Raw genomic sequence first — 19,264 nt, forward strand, 5'->3', positions numbered from 1 at the left:
TTATTTATACCCCGCCCATCTGGCTGGGTTTCCCCAGCCACTCTGGGCAGCTTCCAACAAAACATTAAAATAGAATAATCTATTAAACAATAAAAGCTTCCCTAAACAGGGCTGCCTTCAGATGTCTCCTAGACGTCTGGTAGTTGTTTTTCTCTTTGACATCTGGTGGGAGGGCGTTCCACAGGGTGGGTGCCACCACCGAGAAGGCCCTCTGCCTGGTTGCCTATAACTTGGCTTCTTGCAGTGAGGGAACCGCCAGAAGGCCCTCGGCACTGGACCTCAGTGTACTGGCAGAACGATGGGTGTGGAGACGCTCCTTCAGGTATACTGGACCAAAGCCGTTTAGGGCTTTAAAGGTCAGCACCAACACTTTGAATTGTGCTCAGAAACGTACTGGGAGCCAATGTAGGTCTTTCAAAACCGGTGTTATGTGGTCTCGGCAGCTGCTCCCAGTCACCAGTCTAGCTGCCACATTCTGGATTAGTTGTAGTTTCTGGGTCACCTTCAAAGGTAGCCCCACATAGAGCGCATTGCAGTAGTCCAAGTGAGAGATAACTAGAGCATGCACCACTCTGGCGAGAAAGTCCGCAGGCAGGTAGGGACTCAGCCTGCGTACCAGATGGAGCTGATAAACAGCTGCCCTGGACACAGAATTGACCTGTGCCTCCATGGACAGCTGTGAGTCCAAAAAGACTCCCAGGCTGCTCACCTGGTCCTTCAGGGGCACAGTTACCCCATTCAGGACCAAGGAGTCCTCCACACCTGCCCACATCCTGTCCCCCACAAACAGTACTTCTGTCTTGTCAGGATTCAACCTCAATCTGTTAGCCGCCATCCATCCTCCAACCGCCTCCAGGCACTCACACAGGACCTTCACCACCTTCACTGGTTCTGATTTGAAAGAGAGGTAGAGGTGGGTATCATCCACATACTGATGAACACCCAGCCCAAACCCCCTGATGATCTCTCCCAGCAGCTGCATGTAGATGTTAAAAAGCATGGGGGAGAGGACAGAACCCTGAGGTACCCCACAAGTGAGAGCCCAGGGGTCTGAACACTCACCCCCCCCCACTTTCTGAACACGGCCCAGGAGGAAGGAGTGGAACCACTGTATAACAGTGCCCCCAGCTCCCAACCCCTCTAGACGGTCCAGATGTACATGCATTGTATATTTAAATTTGCAAGTGCAAGCACAGTAAGTAAAAGTTATTTCTTATTCAAAGTCTTTTGTGCAGTTTTTATAGGAGAGGAAAGGGAACTCATTAAATGGTCAAATGACCTGGACTCTCTTCCACATAATTCTGTAAGGTCTACTTCCCACAGGACAGGGGCTGCATGCACACACACAAGCACACAAACTTCTGCATCTCACATAAACAAACACTCAGAAACCGACAGATGCACAGCCTTCTTCCCATTCACGATCACATATGCACATGCACACACACCTCTCCCCTCTTGGAAACACCGAGGTGGGAAGCACCCTGAGATCCCATCATAACTTACCCCTCCTCACCAATCACTTAGGCAGCAACATCAGAATGGAACTTTGGAAGTCCTATCATATAGCAATATTATTGGTTTTCGGGATCCACAAGCAGTGGATCTTCTCTGCACCAATCAGATGAGTATTAAGGTGCACAGTGCGATTTCAGAAGTCCCACCATGCACTTCTGCACACAGCCCACATTATTGGTGCTGGTAAGTGTGCTACCACCAGCCCAGAGCATGAGCAGAGCATGAGAACAATGGGGAGAAAGGTGCGCCAGGAAAGGCTTCCCCATCCACCTTCATCACAATGAAATGTGTGTTCATCAGCCCTGCCAACCACCTGCTTGGCCAGGTGAGGGAAGCACAGTTACCAACACAGGACAAGGGGTGAATCCACAGGTATGCGACATAGACAATCGGTTGCAGCTGGCATGGGGCCCATAAGCCATGAATTGCTCGCTTGTGCTGGAAGTAAGGGGCAGGTGGCCCAGTCTCATGAGAAGTGTATCAAGCCCAAACAGGGTTATCACATCAGCACAGCAAGCACTATAAAATCAAGCACTAACAGGCAGTGCCGTTGCTGGGATGGAGGACTAGCCAAGTTCTTTGTCCTTATAGTGAAGCTTCCAGAGGCTCCATTGCGGCTCTCAGCCTCTGTGTGTGAGTGTGTGTGCAAATGGCTGTGGGGTGTGTGTGCCAAACTGGGTGTTTGACCTGGGTGAAATAAAGCCTAGTTTTGCCCATGCTACCAGGGATTCCTTTCTATTTTGTTCTTCCCACTGCAGATTTCCCATTTGGTGTCACCAATCTTGGCCTCAGGAAACCAAAGTGTGTCAGAACCCAGGGACCTCTTTGTGAAAACTTACCTAGAGCCAACTTCATGAAACAGAAGTACACTCTACCAGGCCCTCAAAACTAGCTATTCCCTTTGAAGGTGGCCTATGTAGGAGGTGCTTGCTTTACTATGAATGGGTATAGATCCTGGAAATACGGTTTGCTAGTCTTCTCCCACCCTCCAAAATTTAGTGTGGATTCCAGTTGCTCTTGGTCTTATCCATTCTTTTCAGCTTATTTTTCTTCTTCATTGAACCTATCTCAGTCTTCCTAGCTTAGTCCACTCCACATCCCCTCCCAGACAGGGAAAAAAAGAATCCAAAATTTCAGCTTCCTACTCACCTGGGAGAAACAGGGCCAAGAGAAGGCAGGTGCTAAGGAAAGCCTTCATAGCGCTGAAGAGATCAAAAGCTTAGGAAGACTCAGAATAAGCCAGCAGATGACTTGTGGAGCACAAGGCTGATGTGGGGGAATTTATAGGCCAAAGGGGGGGGGAGGCCTGGGAGTAGAGTTGGGAAGAACTGGTCCAGTGAGGGGTGGAAAACGATGAAATTAGAAAATGCATAGAATGTTTTATTGGAACACAAAGTTCAGTGTTGAAATTCATGAAATGTGCTTTTTCGAACAGCATGATCTTCTATCAACTGCCTCTTCTATTCCATGTCATTAGCAGGGTTAAGAAATAACTATTGTTCTCCTTTGGATGTAATTTCACCAAATGACCTTCCAGTCTATCTCCACCCCAATTTCCCCACAATGCCTCTGAGGAAAGTCTCTAGAGTAAGCAACTTGGCACATTCCGTTTTGTAATTTACAATCATTTTACAGAATGTATCCTGCAAAACATATTTGGAAAGCTAATTCAGTGAAGATGGATCATTTTTTTCTCTCTTTCGTGGTCCTTATGGCACTCACATATGCTAGCCGTGATAGAATATTTTTTCTATCTGGGTTCCACCATAACCTGCAGGCTCTCCATCAGCGCTGAACTGGAGAAGCGTGTTGGAAAGGCAGCTACAACAATGGCTCGCCTCTCCGAAATGATATGGGAGAATATGATGCTTATGACCAATATCATGTTGAAGGTCTACCATGCTCGCATGTTGAGCCCATTGCTATATGAAAGTAAAGATAGAAAGGTAAAGGAAAAGGACCCCTTGATGGCTAAGTCCAGTCAAAGGCAACTATGGAGTTGCGGCGCTCATCTCACTTTCAGGCCGAGGGAGCCGGTGATTGTCCACAGACAGCTTTCTGGATCATGTGGCCAGCATGACTAAACTGCTTCTGGTGAAGTGGAACACCGTGACAGCACATATAGCGCACCCGGGGGTGGGGCATCGCTCTGTAGTGAAACATGCATAGCGTCGTTCCGTAGCAACGCTGTGCATGAGCTACGGAGCAGGGTAACAAAGCCAGAGCTGAGAGCGGAGTTTTACAGTGATGTGAGCCAGATGTTAAGGCAGCAAGGTGGGAGAAGACAGAGAGATAAAGCAATTTTGATGTCTGTCACGGTGTCCCATTGTGCCAAAAGTGGAAAGCTGTCTGCAGACAAAAGCCAGCTTCCTCGTCCTGAAGCAAGATGAGCGCTGCACCCCATAGTCACCTTCGACTGAACTTAAGCATCCAGGGGTCCTTTCCCTTTTATCTTTTAACTGTGTCACAGACAAAGGCATGATATTATGGACTGCATGTTTTCCTAGGACTCCAAGGACTTAAAGGCATGCGGTTGAAATCCCTTACTGGAACAGCTGTCTGCCCCTCACAATAAGTTTCATACCACTGACTCCCAGGGAAATCTGGCAAAATTGCTTGAGGTTCCAGGAATCTAATCCTATTTCAGTGCTGAGCTTTGAAATCTAGTGTAACCTGTGGGGACTCATTTCCCCAGGGTGGTGAAACTGAGGCTGGCACAGATTAGGAGGGATGTGTCTTGGAGTTTGTGGGAGAGGGAAGAGATTTAATTTGTTTTTAACACTGTACTTTAAATTATGGTATAGTGCTATTAGAATTCTAGCAATTTGTGGCACTGTGCTGAACCTCTTGTTCCTGGGTGCTGGCAAAGTGCTCCTTGTCGTGGCCTATACTTTCCTCCAACTAAGCCTCTTCGTGCTTCCCTGTTTGGCCCACTGCTGTTCCTGACCCTTCAGCTTCGTAGAATGATTAAGGCACTCTTGATCACCTGCCTCCTCTTGGTCCAGCTTCCTCCAGGAAAGAGCCTTGGAAGAATAGACATGTTATGGGTATCAAAGTCTATAGTATCTGGTTTTAAGAACACTGAAATACAACTGAGAACTTTATCAGATGAAAATCTGATATTTACTATTAATAAAGGCCAAAAAATAACAATTTTAGATGGAAGCTTAATGACAGCTTGTTAGAAAGACTGGGATGATGCAAAAGGGATTTCAATGTTTGACTGACTTCTTTGAATATAGAGAAATAACTTAATAAAAAAATTCCTTCAGTAGCACCTTAAAGACCAACTAAGTTTTTATTTTGGTATGAGCTTTCGTGTGCATGCACAAGAAGTGTGCATGCACATGAAAGCTCATACCAAAATAAAAACTTAGTTGGTATTTAAGGTGCTACTGAAGGAATTTTTTTATTTTGTTTCGACTCAGACCAACACAGCTACCTACCTGTAAAGAGAAATAACTGGCATAGTTAAACCAAGCTTTTTTAGTTACTCCCACAAAATTTGTAGTAATGTTTCTAAGGTCAAGCTCAGAAAAAACAAACAAACCCTTTATCTGCTCTGTTTTTCCCTTGGTCCATCCCAGATACCCAGCAATGCTGTTTTATTTATTTCCTAAGATTTATACACAGCTTGATTGTAAAAAAAGAAGCAGCAGCAGTTACAAGCAAATAATTTTGAGAAAAAAATGAGAATATACAAGAGTTAAAAGTAAAACAGATTAAAATGGCAAAAACTTTCTAAGCATCTGAGTAGGCTTGCCTAAACAAGCATGTTTTTAGGAGGTGCAGAGCAGAGTATAGTGAGTGTCCCTGACTGACCTCATTGCTAGAGAAGGTACTGGCAAGAGATCCTGCGTAGCAAATGAATTGATTTACTGAAAGACTATTTCCCAAAATTCAGCCACTTAATGGTATTCTGACTAAAAGTGGGGGAAAGGCCCTTAAATTGATCTACATTTGGGTTCCTGTGGCACAACTGGGCAGCAAGCCCACTACACTATCAAAGGACACACACTTTTGGGCTGGCCCACATTTTGGGAATGATAAAAGATGCATTAATCAAAATTCACTCTATACTGTTTTCAGGACCACAAAGAGCAGGGATGTGACCAGGGGGGAAGGCTTGGGAGGAATGATGAATTTCCTTAGCCATCTTTTTTAAATGAATGACCTCCATCTGCTCCACTGATCTCAAGTTTCCGCTAAACTGATAAACTCTCAGACTGATATGTGTATATATGATACAGAATCCTAAAACCTTTCAAAAACTGACAAATTGATGGGGGTTGATTGTTCCCACACAACTTTATATACACAACATAATAATACATTTCTGAATGTATTTCCACCCACCCCAAGAGTTCTCTTCTTGGACAGACCCACCACAAGTGGTGGCATGGCTCCCCCTAACTAAAAGCTCTGCAACACATTGGTTCTATTCAGAAGCAATATGGACAATTGCTCTGCAACTCTATGACTTTTATGCATTACCTCAATGTCCAAGGGATTATGGGAAGTTACTGGGTCCTTGATAGACAAAGCAATATACTGAATATGGACCAGTACTGCTGCCTTTCCTATAATTTGGTGTGAGCTCTAATTTGGTTCACAGAAGCATTAAAAAAACACAATAAAAAAACTTCCAAGACCCAAATCAAAGGACAGCTAAAGACTCAAGGTATGGCACAGGTGACTGCTTAAGTAGGCAAGGGAATTGGACAGGGATAGGGACATAGTGACGTGCACTGAATATTGGACAATGGAGCATCAGATTGTTGGGAAGGAGACAGAATACTTTGAGTCATCTGATCTGTTTGGTGAGACTGTACTGAATTGAACCAAGCTTGTCATTTATGCCTCCTTCAAATCTCATCTTCAGTGCCAACCTTATCCATATGTCACATCTCTATAAGACAGGATTTAGAGAATGTGGTTGGCTTATAATTGCAGATAAAATGCAGAATACTCTATTCCAGGGACGTCCAACTCCCAAGAGACTGTGATCTACTCCCAGAATGATAACGTTGCAGTGAAGTGATCTACCCATTTGGCACCCAAAGTTGCTGAGCTTTTTAAAGGGAAGAAGGCAAACGTCGCTCACCAAATGATCACTCAGCAAAAATAAACTGCACAGTGATAACTCCATCTTTAGTTTTTTGCAACTGTGTGCAAATGAAGGACGGAGCAAGGGGCAGGGCTGGATGTTCTCCCCCCCCCCCAGAGGAAAATGAGCCCATGATCAACCGTGATAGACTGCTAGCACCCAGGGGTTGACCTGTCAATCACAGTTGACCGGTTGAACATCCCTGCTCTATTTCAACAGTTTTTAACATGGGAGCATTCTCACCACACATGGATAAATGAACCAAGTTTTCCACAACTGTTCCAACATAAAGGGGAAAGGGAGGGTTTATCTTTTGTCAGCCTGTCTGGCATCCACAGCCAGTGAAAGATGACCTTGAGAGAGTAGCCTAATTTAAGTGAGCAGAGATCATTTAAGGAGGGAAGTGATCCAGGTACCCTCCCATTTGTGATATTCATTTGGGTAGTCTAATTCTGATTCCCATACAGTTTGAAGGCCTCTAGCATCCCCCGCTTCATGATCTACTTGATTGCTGTGTATTAGGGAAGCAGCTCCCTCAAGTCATATGCCAGACTGCTGCAAAAGGATTTAAACAAGGTAAGTGTACGTAACTCCTGTCCCTTCTGCTCCAAAGAAAGTGCGAAAGAATGTGCCTGAGCTACTTGAAACCAGGTAGTATGAATGCCTTTTAATTTACCTTGCAGTTCATCTTTGCAGATTGCTTTCCCTCTGGGAAGCACGTCATGGAGTGTGTAAATGCCCACAGCTTCCCTCCAGATGTCCACCAGGTCCCGTTCAGTTAATATTTCTGCCAAGTTTGAGTTGGAGACTTTGTTCACAGATTGGTTTACAGTTATTGATGTAGCCACCTATTTTTGTTTGTCTTCTTTTAAAATTGTTCTAATTCTGTTAGTATCTTCCAGAGAAAGTCTTGTTGTGCTGAGTTGGGTGCATATAGACAGGTGGGGGTGATTGGATGGCTGCCTATGACACCACAAACAAAGAGGTATCTGCCTGTTGGGACTGCCAAACTTCCACCAGCACTCAGAGGGCAGTGCTTGCAGTGGCGGAGGAAGCTGCTCGGGCACCCGGAGCGGCAAATATGGTGTGCACCCGGGGGCAGGGCGTCGCTACGTAGTGCGCATGTGCAGCATTGCTACGTATGACGCATGCATCGTACGTAGCGCCGCTGCACATGTGCGCTACGTAGCGTTTTGCTGGCGGCAAGCAGAGGATCCTGGCACCATGAGCGAGCCAGCCAGCTGCCGCTGTGCCAAGCGAGGCTTTTTACTGGGCGGCGGGGCTCGGCTTGGGAGTCATGGGGGGTGCGCCAAGTGTCACCCCCCCTCCAGGGTGGCACCCGGGGTGGCCCACCCCAACACACCCCCTTGCTACACCAGTGAGTGCTTGCTTATCAGGACAGCAAAACCTCGAATTTTCCCAGAGCCAGGAATGTGTAGTTGCTCCGTACCCAGCATCCTTTGAGTGTTTTGGTTCTTGCATTGATTCCTGCGACACAGGAATCCAGAGGTAAAGCCACACACCCTCTTCTCCCGCCGCCTCCCAAATAAACCACTTTATTCTTGGGAGTTTATAAGTAAAGAGACTCTCCTTCCAGCTCACGTGGCAAAGAAAAACTCTGGTATCAAAGAAAAACTCTAGGCTGTTTGATAGAATAACCTCCTGTCACCAGTAAAGGGTCCCTCTCGGCCTGACTCCCCTTACTGTAAAAGTTTGCCCCTTTCCACGCTGGCAACTTGTTGACACCCCAGGTTATCTTTCTAAGCCTCCTCAGTGTTACTCTAAGACACAAACTTTCGCCTCCTTTCCTGAGGTAAGTTTTGTCCTCTAATGTGTTAGCACTTCTGTGAGTCCCGATACCTTGCTGGAAAAATAATGACGATACTTCTTGGCACAAAAGAGAAGAATTTTATTAAGCTTAGAACTTAGTTATTTATTTAACGTTTCATATGTTTATAAGATACATTTCGGTTGTAGGTAATCTCTGTCAAACACTTAACATCAAGCCTTCCTGAACCTCATCTAGATCCCCACTATCCTGGCCTCTCAACTTTCTTCTTCACATCTATCTACTCCCTCTCCTCAACTGACAAAACTGCTGCTCCCTCCTTTTAAACTGGGAACAGCCCCGCCCCCACCAGAATGTTATGTCAGTCAGGCTGGAGGTGGATTAACTCTTTTCCAGCCAGGTAGGAATAAATATTTCAAAACCGTGTCAATCCGTTACAGCTCGCCTATCCAGCATCCTTTGAGTGTTTTGGTTCTTGCATTGATGTGTCTCCTGCAAGAGAACAATATATGGATTAGGGCTTTTTTCAGCTGGAACTCACCATAACTCTCAGGTGGGCGCCATTGCTATTCTAAGAGAATGAGGGAGGTGTTCATGGTGCATTCCGGTACCTGTTTCACCAGAAAAATAGCACCGGTCTGGATGTTCCCTTTGCAGGGCTGCCTTCACTTGGGCTCTTTGGATTGCTGATCCTAGCCCTCTAACGTTGAAAGAGATAAGCTTTATAGTTTTGCTTTGTGGAATTGTAGTAATGTTGGTAGATATGTGAATTAATTACTAGGTAAGCTCTATTAAAGATGGCGTTTTTCAAGGAACTCTTTTTTTTCTGCTGGACTGAAAATCAAGTACCATAAACTGGAAACAATGAACACAAATCCTAAAATGGCCTCCTTTGCTTGCCAGCAGGAACATGGGAGTGGTGGTGATCTCTCCCATAGTTCCCAGGATCGATTTGGGGGGGGGGCAGGGTGTGGTCTTGTTTCTTATATCCATGCCCTCTCCTCTCACCTCCTGCAGTTTTCTATTACGATTGATATAGTCCAGATTCTTACAACCTAGGTTCTGCCTTTGTGCTGGATTATCAACTTAAAAAGAAAGTCACTGTGAAATGCTATGCCAGCTTCTTTTAGTGTCAACGTTTGCTGCCTCAGTGTGGCTAGGCTGATATGCCTAAGCAAACCACTCACATTCTGTAATCAATAAAGTTGTGGCCAAAATTATGCCAATAACCTTAAACTAAATTCGGTGTCAATTGTGTCTTTATTTGGGGAGGTCTTGGGGGTCTTAACACGCAAAGTATAGGCCACGACAAGAAGCGCTTTGCCAGCACCCAGGAACAACAGGTTCAGCACAGTGTCACAAATTGCTAGAATTCTAATAGCACTATACCATAATTTAAAGTACAGTGTTGAAAACAAATTAAATCTCTTCCATCTCCCAAGAACTCCAAGGACACGTCCCTCCTAATCTGTGCCAGCCTCAGTTTCACCACCCTGGGGAAATGAGTCCCCACAGGTTACGCTAGATTTCAAAGCTCAGCACCAAAATTGGATTAGGTTTCTGGAACCTCAGGGGATTTTGCCAGATTTCCCTGAGAGTCACTGGTATGAAACTTAATGTGAGGGGAAGACAGGTGTCTGTCCACAGTGGAGGTGTAGAGAGTTAAAGGGCACTATGTACCACATGTGGTGGGGTTGCAAAAAATAAATAAAGAGCTTTTGGGCACTTTTATATGAATGAATTAAAAAAAACACTGTTCAAAGTAATGCTTAATTTAAAAAAAAAACCTGAAGCCTTTCTATTAGGCATAATGGCCTCAGACATTCCAAGGGAGAAAAGAAGGATCTTTTTGTATGCAGCAATGGCAGTGAGGATGCTGTTTGCCAAGGGATGGAAAGGAGATAAAACTCAGTCAAAAGAGGAGTGGCAAGGTAATATAGTTGAATACATGGAACTAGCATATATGACAGAAAATTGATCAACCCAAAAGTTCAAAACAGAATGGGAGATCTATAGACAATATGTTAAAGAACATTGTCTCCATATAAAAACTTTAGAATGCTTCGAATAACTGAATTGATTAAGGTATATAACTGAATTGATTAAGGTATAAAGACGTCAAACAAGATTTAATAAAGACAAAGTTTATTGAAAAATAGAGGCAAGTAATTAAGAAAAACAAAGAACCCATATCAAGGAAATCGTAAGTTGATGGTCGGAACGTTTTTGTGAATTTGTGATTTATTTTATTGTTTTTTGTTTGTAAGAGATGTTTCATGCTTCTTTTGTTTCATCTCCTTTTCTTTTTCTTTTTTCCTCTTTTCAAGCTTTTGTTGTGTGTGTATGTTTTGATGTTAAACCAATAAAGATTAATTTGAAAAAAAAAGGAAAAAAAGAAACTTATTGTGAGGAGAGATGGGTGTCTGCCCACAGTTTCTTTTGTGGAATGCACAGTGACTCGAGTTCTAGATTTCCTCACTTCCATTAAATGCACTTGTGTTTGGGTTAGAGAACTTGTCCACTTGCTCTTTAAAATAACTTGGTAACTGTTAAGTGCAGGGGTGGGGGGAGTCTCTCTTCAAAGGAGCTTGAGGATTTAAGGGACTAGCTTATTCAGGGGCTGGACAGCACAGCGCCACGTCCTTTGCTTTTGTTTCACTTGTGATGATGATGAAAGCCAAAGACAGTGTGAAAGATGTGAACTTTGGCATTTGGGCAATGAGAGAGGGAGGGTGGCAGCATCACAGATGTCCAGGGAGTTTTCTTCTGTAATGTCGCTCTGGCTTCCATCACAATCTTTGGACAAAGCTGTCTTTGAACAAACGCTGGATCCCTCAGCCTGAAGCGAGATGAGCGTCACAACCCTGTAGTCACCTTTGACTGGACTTAACCATCCAGGGGTCCTTTACCTTTACCTTTTATTATATATATTTATGTAATATATAATGTGAATTATATATTTAAGCTTAGATAATTCCTTCATTTCTTCTAAAAATGAGAATCTAACATTGGGACACCCAGATGCTGGGAATCCCAAAGGAGGGGACGGGGAAAGTGGCAATGTGCTCATGTCCTCCTCGTCCATCTTATTCATTATCTTCTTCTTCGCTGTCTCCCTCGGCCTGAAGCGAGATGAGAACCGCAATATCATAGTCACCTTTGACTGGACTTAACCGTCAAGAGGTCCTTTACCTTTACCTTTTTATTTAGATGGGTTAGTTGCTTGTTACCTGAATGTCTCCAAGTGACTTGCATTTTAAAAACATTCATATAAAAACGTTACGTCATGAAAAACAAAACAACTCCCATAACAGCACTAGAAGCAAACATATCATCTGGCAAAAGGCCCGGGCAAAAGGTCTGTCTTTCGTGGTGCAGAAAAAATATATGTGAAGGCCCCAGGCAGACATTGCTGGAGACAGCCTTCCATGAACAGGGTACCACAGTTGTCCCATGGAGAAGCTTGCTGTAGACAACATAATTTTGCCATTGTGAAAACAGAATGTAGGACTATATGAACCTTTTGTCTGGTCAAACAGGGCTCTTCATATTACTTTATGATCTAAGAAGAATCCCAGTGGATCACAGCAAAGTCCTGTTTAGTCCCACATCCTGTTTCATACAATGGGAAAGCAGATACTCCTGGGAAGCTCTCAGTTAGTACAAAAGCCATCTCTGGCTGCCGAGACACTGGCTTGCCTCCACTATTGAGGGGGCTGACAAAGTGGGACATGTTGACCTCATACGTGCTGTTTTCACACACACCCGTTTTGATAATTTTTCCTCAGTTGGCGAACCTGTCTAGCTGTTGTTTACTAGAAACTGCTACCCAGAATCAGAGGCATGCTGCCCTTGAGCCATTAGGACTAGTAGTCATTGAGAAGAGTTATTGTCTATGGAACTAATAAATAATAATAAACAGCTGACACTCAAGTGTTGAGGTGTAAGTGATAGGGTTGCATGGCTGTCAAGTTATCCCCACTCCTTTGAATTTAATTCTCCCCAGAAGCCAAGAGAGAGAGAACCCAGAGAATGTCTCAGATGAATAGGGTGGCGGATGAGGCTCATTCTGAAGGATGAGGCTGGAGTGGGTGTTGAGGCCCAGGTTGACGTGGCCTCAGGAAAGCATTGTCAAAATAGCTCAGGTGACATAGGTAAGGTACAACCCATTCTACTCTTGCTGGTAATGTGAAGCAACAGGGGGACACCTGAATAAAGTTCCAGCAAGGGATTTCAACCGTGTGCCTTAAAGGCCTTAGAGTCCTAGGAAAACAAGCAGTTCATACTCATTGTGACATTGTCTCTGGCACAGGTGCCCACTGCTGTAATATTATTGTTGCACACCACCCCAAACTCTGAGCAGTGTGAGAGTTTAGGGGTTCCATGTGTTTAATCAGGGTATGTGTTACCTTTGGGAATGAGGCACAACATACACAGGGGTGTCTTTATGATGGATGGTTTATTTACATATCTTTACAACCTGAGTCTATGATGGAGGGGTTCACAGCATTAATTCCCTGAAAGGGTATTGATTGACCTATATCAACAGCCTTAGATTAAAACTGCCCCCCTCTTCCATATCACTGCCCTTGTCTGGGCACCCGCAATATTATTTCCAAGCCCACGTCCCTGTTCTATAGTCAGCTTCATTGGATGTCCCTGAGTTCTAGTATTACAAGAGAGGGAGAGAAACTTTCACCACTGCAAAATAAAAAAAATTCCTTCAGTAGCACCTTAAAGACCAACTAAGTTTTTATTTTGGTATGAGCTTTCGTGTGCATGCACACTTCTTCAGATACCAGGTCATAGTGGAGAGTTTTTCACCACTGCATTAGTGTGGATTCTTATTCTTATTTGTAGATATCTCAGCTTTGTTGTTGTTGTTTAGTCGTTTAGTCGTGTCCGACTCTTCGTGACCCCATGGACCATAGCACGCCAGGCACTCCTGTCTTGCACTGCCTCCTGTAGTTTGGTCAAACTCATGTTCGTAGCTTCGAGAACACTGTCCAACCATCTTGTCCTCTGTCGTCCCCTTCTCCTAGTGCCCTCAATCTTTCCCAACATCAGGGTCTTTTCCAAGGATTCTTCTCTTCTCATGAGGTGGCCAAAGTATTGGAGCCTCAGCTTCACGATCTGTCCTTCCAGGGAGCACTCAGGGCTGATTTCCTTAAGAATGGATAGGTTTGATCTTCTAGCAGTCCATGGGACTCTCAAGAGTCTCCTCCAGCACCATAAATCAAAAGCATCAATTCTTCGGCGATCAGCCTTCTTTATGGTCCAGCTCTCACTTCCATACATCACTACTGGGAAAACCATAGCTTTAACTATACGGACCTTTGTCGGCAAGGTGATGTCTCTGCTTTTTAAGATGCTGTCTAGGTTTGTCATTGCTTTTCTCCCAAGAAGCAGGCGTCTTTTAATTTCGTGACTGCTGTCACCATCTGCAGTGATCAAGGAGCCCAAGAAAGTAAAATCTCTCACTGCCTCCATTTCTTCCCCTTCTATTTGCCAGGAGGTGATGGGACCAGTGGCCATGATCTTGGTTTTTTTGATGTTGAGCTTCAGACCATATTTTGCGCTCTCCTCTTTCACCCTCATTAAAAGGTTATTTGCCTTGTCGTGGCGAAGGGGCTTGAATAACTCAGAGAAGCTATGAGCTATGCCATGCAGGGCCACCCAAGATGGACAGGTCATAGTGGAGAGTTTTGACTAAACGTGATCCACCTGGAGAAGGAACTGGCAAGCCACTCCAGTATCCCTGCCAAGAAAACTCCATGGACAAAGACAACAGGCATATAAAAGTTATGACGCTGGAAGATGAGCCCCTCAGGTCGGAAGGCGTCCAACATGCTACTGAGGAAGAGCGGAGGACAAGTACAAGTAGATTCAGAGCTGATGAAGCGGCTGGGCCAAAGCCGAAAGGACGCTCAGTTGCGGATATGCCTGGAAGCGAAAGGAAAGTCCGATGCTGTAAAGATATCTCAGCTACCTTTGAATAAATCTTCCAATATCATGATACCATTATAGAAATATTGTGTACAGTCTTCTCACTTTAAATGATATTGTGTAGTTGTGAAAGCTTTAGAAAAGGAGAAGCCAAAGATCAAGAGCAAGTCCCTAATAAGGAAAAGTTACAAAACGTGAGGCTTTTCAGTTCCGAAAAAGTCAACTAAGAGGCATGAAGAGATGTACAAAATTATTGATGGCGTGGAATAAATGGATAGAGAAAAGTTTTTCTTCCTCTCTCATAACACTAGAATTTGTGAGCAGCCAATGAAACTGAATGTTGGACGCTTCCAGACAGATGGAAGAAAGCACTGGTTCAAATAACACATAGTTAAACTCTGGTATTTGCTCTCATTGGGAAGTAATGATCGCCAACAACTTGGAATTGTTTCATTAAGGATTATAGAAAAAATCATGGAGAATAACTGGCTCTATGGCTACTGATCTAGATGGTCATGTTGTATCCCAATTTTTGGAGGCAGTAGTCCTCTGAATGCAGGGGTGTAGCAAGGGTTATTGGTGCCCAGGGCATGGCAGTTGTTGCACCCCCCTGGTGGACTGGGCAGCAGTCAGTCACTTTGCTGATCTGCATCTTATCAAGGGAGTCACCAGGGAGCAGAGATAAGGCAGTCATGAACGCCGCTGTGCCACCTTGCCCTCCTTTCCTTGCAGTGAGGCACTCTGGGCAACACACGTGGTTCTGGCAGTGCTGTCTGATCTTCTGCTTCCTCCCACTCCCTCCCTTTCAACAGCCCAGGGGTGGGGCACATGCAGGCATACCTACACTGGTCACAAGGAGAAGGAGTTGACACCACCAGCCCGGCCCTGAAGGCCCAGCTCAGGCATTGTTTGCCTTCCTGCAGCTGTGGCCTCAATAAAGGGTGCCTTGTTGGCGATGTCTTGTTGCACTCCCTCAGAAATTTACACCTGGGGTCACAGCCCCCTGGTCCTCAATGTTATTCTACTGTCTGCCTATTGCTGGGAATCACAAGTGGAGAGAGTGGTGTTGCTGTCAAGTCCTGCTTTTAGGCTTTGCACAGGCATCTGGTTGGTCATTGTGACAACAGGGTTTTGCAACAGAAAGCCTGGTTCAGCAGGCTGATGTAAGCCCTGGCCAACTGAAGCTCGTGGGGAATCTAACATCAGCCAAAATATTAATTGCCTCAAAATCTTACTCACCCAGTGTACCTGCTGAAGAAGTGTGGATTCATAATGTACTTGCTAAAGAAATGAGGTTTCATAATTTTGTCTAAAATCAAAATCAAAATCAATTGTTGCTCAATTGCCTGAGTAAGGGAAGCTAAAAGAGACAAAAAAATGAGAAAATTCCTTCCAGCAGCACCTTAGAGACCAACTAAGTTTGTCATTGGTATGAGCTTTCGTGTGCATGCACACTTCTTCAGATACACTGAAACAGTGTAAACAGAAGACCACGCATGCGAAAGCTCATACCAATGACAAACTTGGTTGGTCTCTAAGGTGCTGCTGGAAGGATTTTTTTTTATTTTGTTTCGACTACGTCAGACCAACACGGATACCTACCTGTAACTAAAAAAATGAGAGACATGCCCTTTTGTAATCTGTACCAGGGGTGTATAACCTGTATCCTAGGGGTCCAATGCAGCCCCTGCATTCCCACATAAATCAGAGGGAGAAAACTGGGAAGAGGAGGTATCGGAAGCTGAAGGGGTACTATAGCTTCTTAGTGACCTGGGAGATTCTATGGCAGAAAGAAGTCTATAATCAGAAGCTGAAGCTGGCAAGGGGGAGGAGGGAGGTCAAAAGGCAAAGATGAGTCTGGCTGTTGAAGAGTCATGGGTGTCTCCCTCTCCTGCTGTGACAAGTTCCCCGTCCTCCTCCCCACAAGAACCAGGAGAAGGATGAAAAGTGCAGAAGTCCCTGACTGCTGGGAAAAAACCCTGGAGAGCAGGAGACATAGGTGTGGGGAGTTCCTCATTGGTCTGACACACAGTGAAGATCAAATTTTTTGCTAATAAAGAGTTAATTCCAACTTGAACTGTGTGATTTACTGAGTTTGTGAGACATACAGACACATGACATATGGCAGACATGTTGAACACATCAATCGAGATCGACTGGTCACTGAAATTTGAGAGGCCAGGTCTTAGGGGAGGAAATGTAGCAATCATGACTAGAGAGAGTCATCTTTCTGTCATAGCACTAGAATCATAGAATCATAGAGTTGGAAGAGACCACAAGGGCCATCCAGTCCAACCCCCTGCCCAAGAACTTGGACATCAAATGAAACTGAATTCAAGAAAATTGAAGAGTGTTGAAAGACATGGGCGTTTCACACAGTGAATAGTTAGACGGTGAAATTTGGTCTCACAATAAATATTGATGTTTCAACTTGTGTGTGTATAACTGAAGATTAGAAAATTTCATGGAGGATAAGGCAGTCATTGACTTCTAACCCCAATGGCAGGATTCCACCTCCATCATTGGAGGCAGTATTGCTCTTAATGTCTGTTTCCTGGGAAAACGATAGGCAACCAGTGCGGATTATTACTGTTTGACAGAACTCTGGGGACCCACTGTGGGAGTCAGGAATCAGAGACATAAGAGGATCCTTTTGGATCTGACCAAAAGCCCATTTAGTCCAGCATTGTGTTCTCAGAGCACCTAACCAAATGTATGTTGGAAAGCACAAAAAAAAAACAAGGCATCAGCAGAATAGTCATAATGTAGGGAATGAAGCCATCATGGCCAGTAGTCATTGACAGTAGGGATGCCCACAGACCATGTTGTAGTCATGCACCTACACTTATTTATTTATTTATTTATTTATTTATTTATTTATTTATTTTGCAGTAAGAGTAGATTCCACACCAGATTGTTTCCATATTGAACAAGCAGCATTTCTTTTGAGATACGTACTTTTTAAATACATGCAGTATGAGATTCAAGAAAGATTTCTCAAGTTTGCCGGTTGTAGCAACAAAAGAAGGGAATAAATTGCTCCTTTGATAACATTAAATGAACATTAAAAAAAACATGCTCAGTGATTGTCAAGGTCAAGCCTACAATAATAGAGCAAATATGAATGTAAAATACAATGGCGCACAAGAAAAATTTCAAGAAAAATGTCACACACTCAACTGATGTGGATATTATGCTGTTGAATGCCTATTGGAACAATTCAACCTGTATACTACCTTTCAATTCCAGTCCTGATTGAAAGGAATTACAGGAACAATAGCTTCTGCAGAGAGGTCATTTAGTAAACTTGAGCAAAATAATAATTATTTAAGGCCTACAATGTCTTAGGAACATCTTGTGGATTTGGAAAGGATAAGTATTAAATCAAACATTGCCAGAAAAATTAGTTTTCATGCTGTGATTTGAAAGTTTTCACAAAAATGGTCAGAAACAATCCTTTTCTAAAGTAAATAGTATGTTTATCCATCTATCTATCATCTTTCTATCTATCTTTACTAATGCTAATATTTTGTGATGATCTGATCTGCATTTCAGTATAAAAGGATGTTTTGGTGTGAATTCCTTCTCCTTATCTGTATTGTAGCATAAACAAAGATGTTCAAATCAAATGTGCTTTCATTCCATCATGGGACTGACCATGCTGATCGATGATCTCCAATGGGCTAGGGACAGAGGTGAAAGCTATTTCCTGGCTCTTTCCTGCCATTGACTGTGGTATCCTGCTGGACTGTCTAGAGGAGTTGGGAGCACTGTTATGCAGTAGTTCCACTCCTTCCTCCTGGGCAGTATCCAGAATGTCTAGTTGGGGGATAAGTATTCGGACCACTGAGTACTCACTTGTGGGATATATAAGTACTCCATCTTCTCCATCCATCTATATGAAGCCACTGTGAGAGATCAACAGGGTTTCTTTTTTGCTACCAAGGAGTGTGGTGGAGTCTCCTTCTTTGGAGGTCTTTAAGCAGAGGCTTGACAGCCATCTATCAGGAATGCTTTGATGGTGTTTCCTGCTTGGCAGGGGGTTGGATAGATGGCCCTTGTGGTCTCTTCCAACTCTATGATTCTATGATTACTTTTTGCCTTGTTGGGAATATGTTTGCTCCACAGGGATTGCGATAAAACAGAGCTGGAGACAGACTGGAAGGAATTCACTTCTTTAAAGTTCCAGTTGCCTAACAATGAGGGTGCAGTTGGACTGGAAGAGGCTTCTGGCTGGCTGCCACAGAAGTCCTAAAAATGATTGCATCCAATATGGAAAAGGAGCTTTGTGTTCTAATTTAAAAAAAAACAGGATTTCTGGGACAGCATGCCCTCTGTTTCCATAATATCCCACCACTCCTTCCCAGCTGGAACTCTCAGGCCCCTTTCCTTGGCCTATAAATTCCCCCAAGTGAGCTCCTTTCTTCCACAGTTCACCTGGTGGTTTGTTCCAAGTGCTCCTTGGCTTTTGATCGCTCTGGCATTATGAAGGCCTTCCTGAGTATGTGCTTACTATCTGTCCTAGTTTCTTCTGGTGAGTAGGGGTTTTTTTCTTAATCATATCTCGGAGGGGGTTAGCAGGGGTCAGATTGGGAAGACTGAAATAGGTTTTGGGAGAGAAAAGGATCAGAAAATATGGATACGCATGGGAGGATCTGAGAATCCGAACTCTAAATTTTGGAGAACTTCAGTTACATGTTCTTAGTTACAGGTCTCATTTTGAAGTCTGGAAAGGAGGTCTGCTTTTATGGGGGGTTTTTCAGTTGGGAGCTGAGCTGAGTTGAATGGGTTAGAGGTGGATTAAAGGAGCCAAGAGAGCATGGTTCTGAGGGCTAGAAAAGAGTGAAGACTATGGGTCATTCATAAGGATTTGTGAATGACCCATAGAATCTCAACTCAGTTTC

At 44.0% G+C, this 19,264-nt stretch overlaps 1 protein-coding gene across 2 annotated transcripts in view; it reads left to right on the forward strand.

The window, feature by feature from the left end:
* The window catches only part of LOC148685455 (phospholipase A2 inhibitor PIP-like), a 41,217-nt gene that overhangs the window by 12,540 nt on the left and 9,413 nt on the right, over positions 1–19,264 (forward strand). The window contains exon 2 of one of the 2 annotated variants that reach the window (XM_088672593.1): positions 18,793–18,894. The exons of the other annotated variant lie outside the window; for it this stretch is intronic. Within the exon in view, the coding sequence (XP_088528719.1) occupies positions 18,846–18,894 (49 nt within the window). The 5' untranslated portion in view covers positions 18,793–18,845. The remainder of the gene's footprint in view (positions 1–18,792; positions 18,895–19,264) is intronic. 2 annotated transcript variants of the gene reach the window in all.

This window comes from Zootoca vivipara, chromosome 6 (assembly GCF_965207765.1).
Source record: "Zootoca vivipara chromosome 6, rZooViv2.hap1.1, whole genome shotgun sequence".
Taxonomy (NCBI): Eukaryota; Metazoa; Chordata; class Lepidosauria; order Squamata; family Lacertidae; genus Zootoca; species Zootoca vivipara.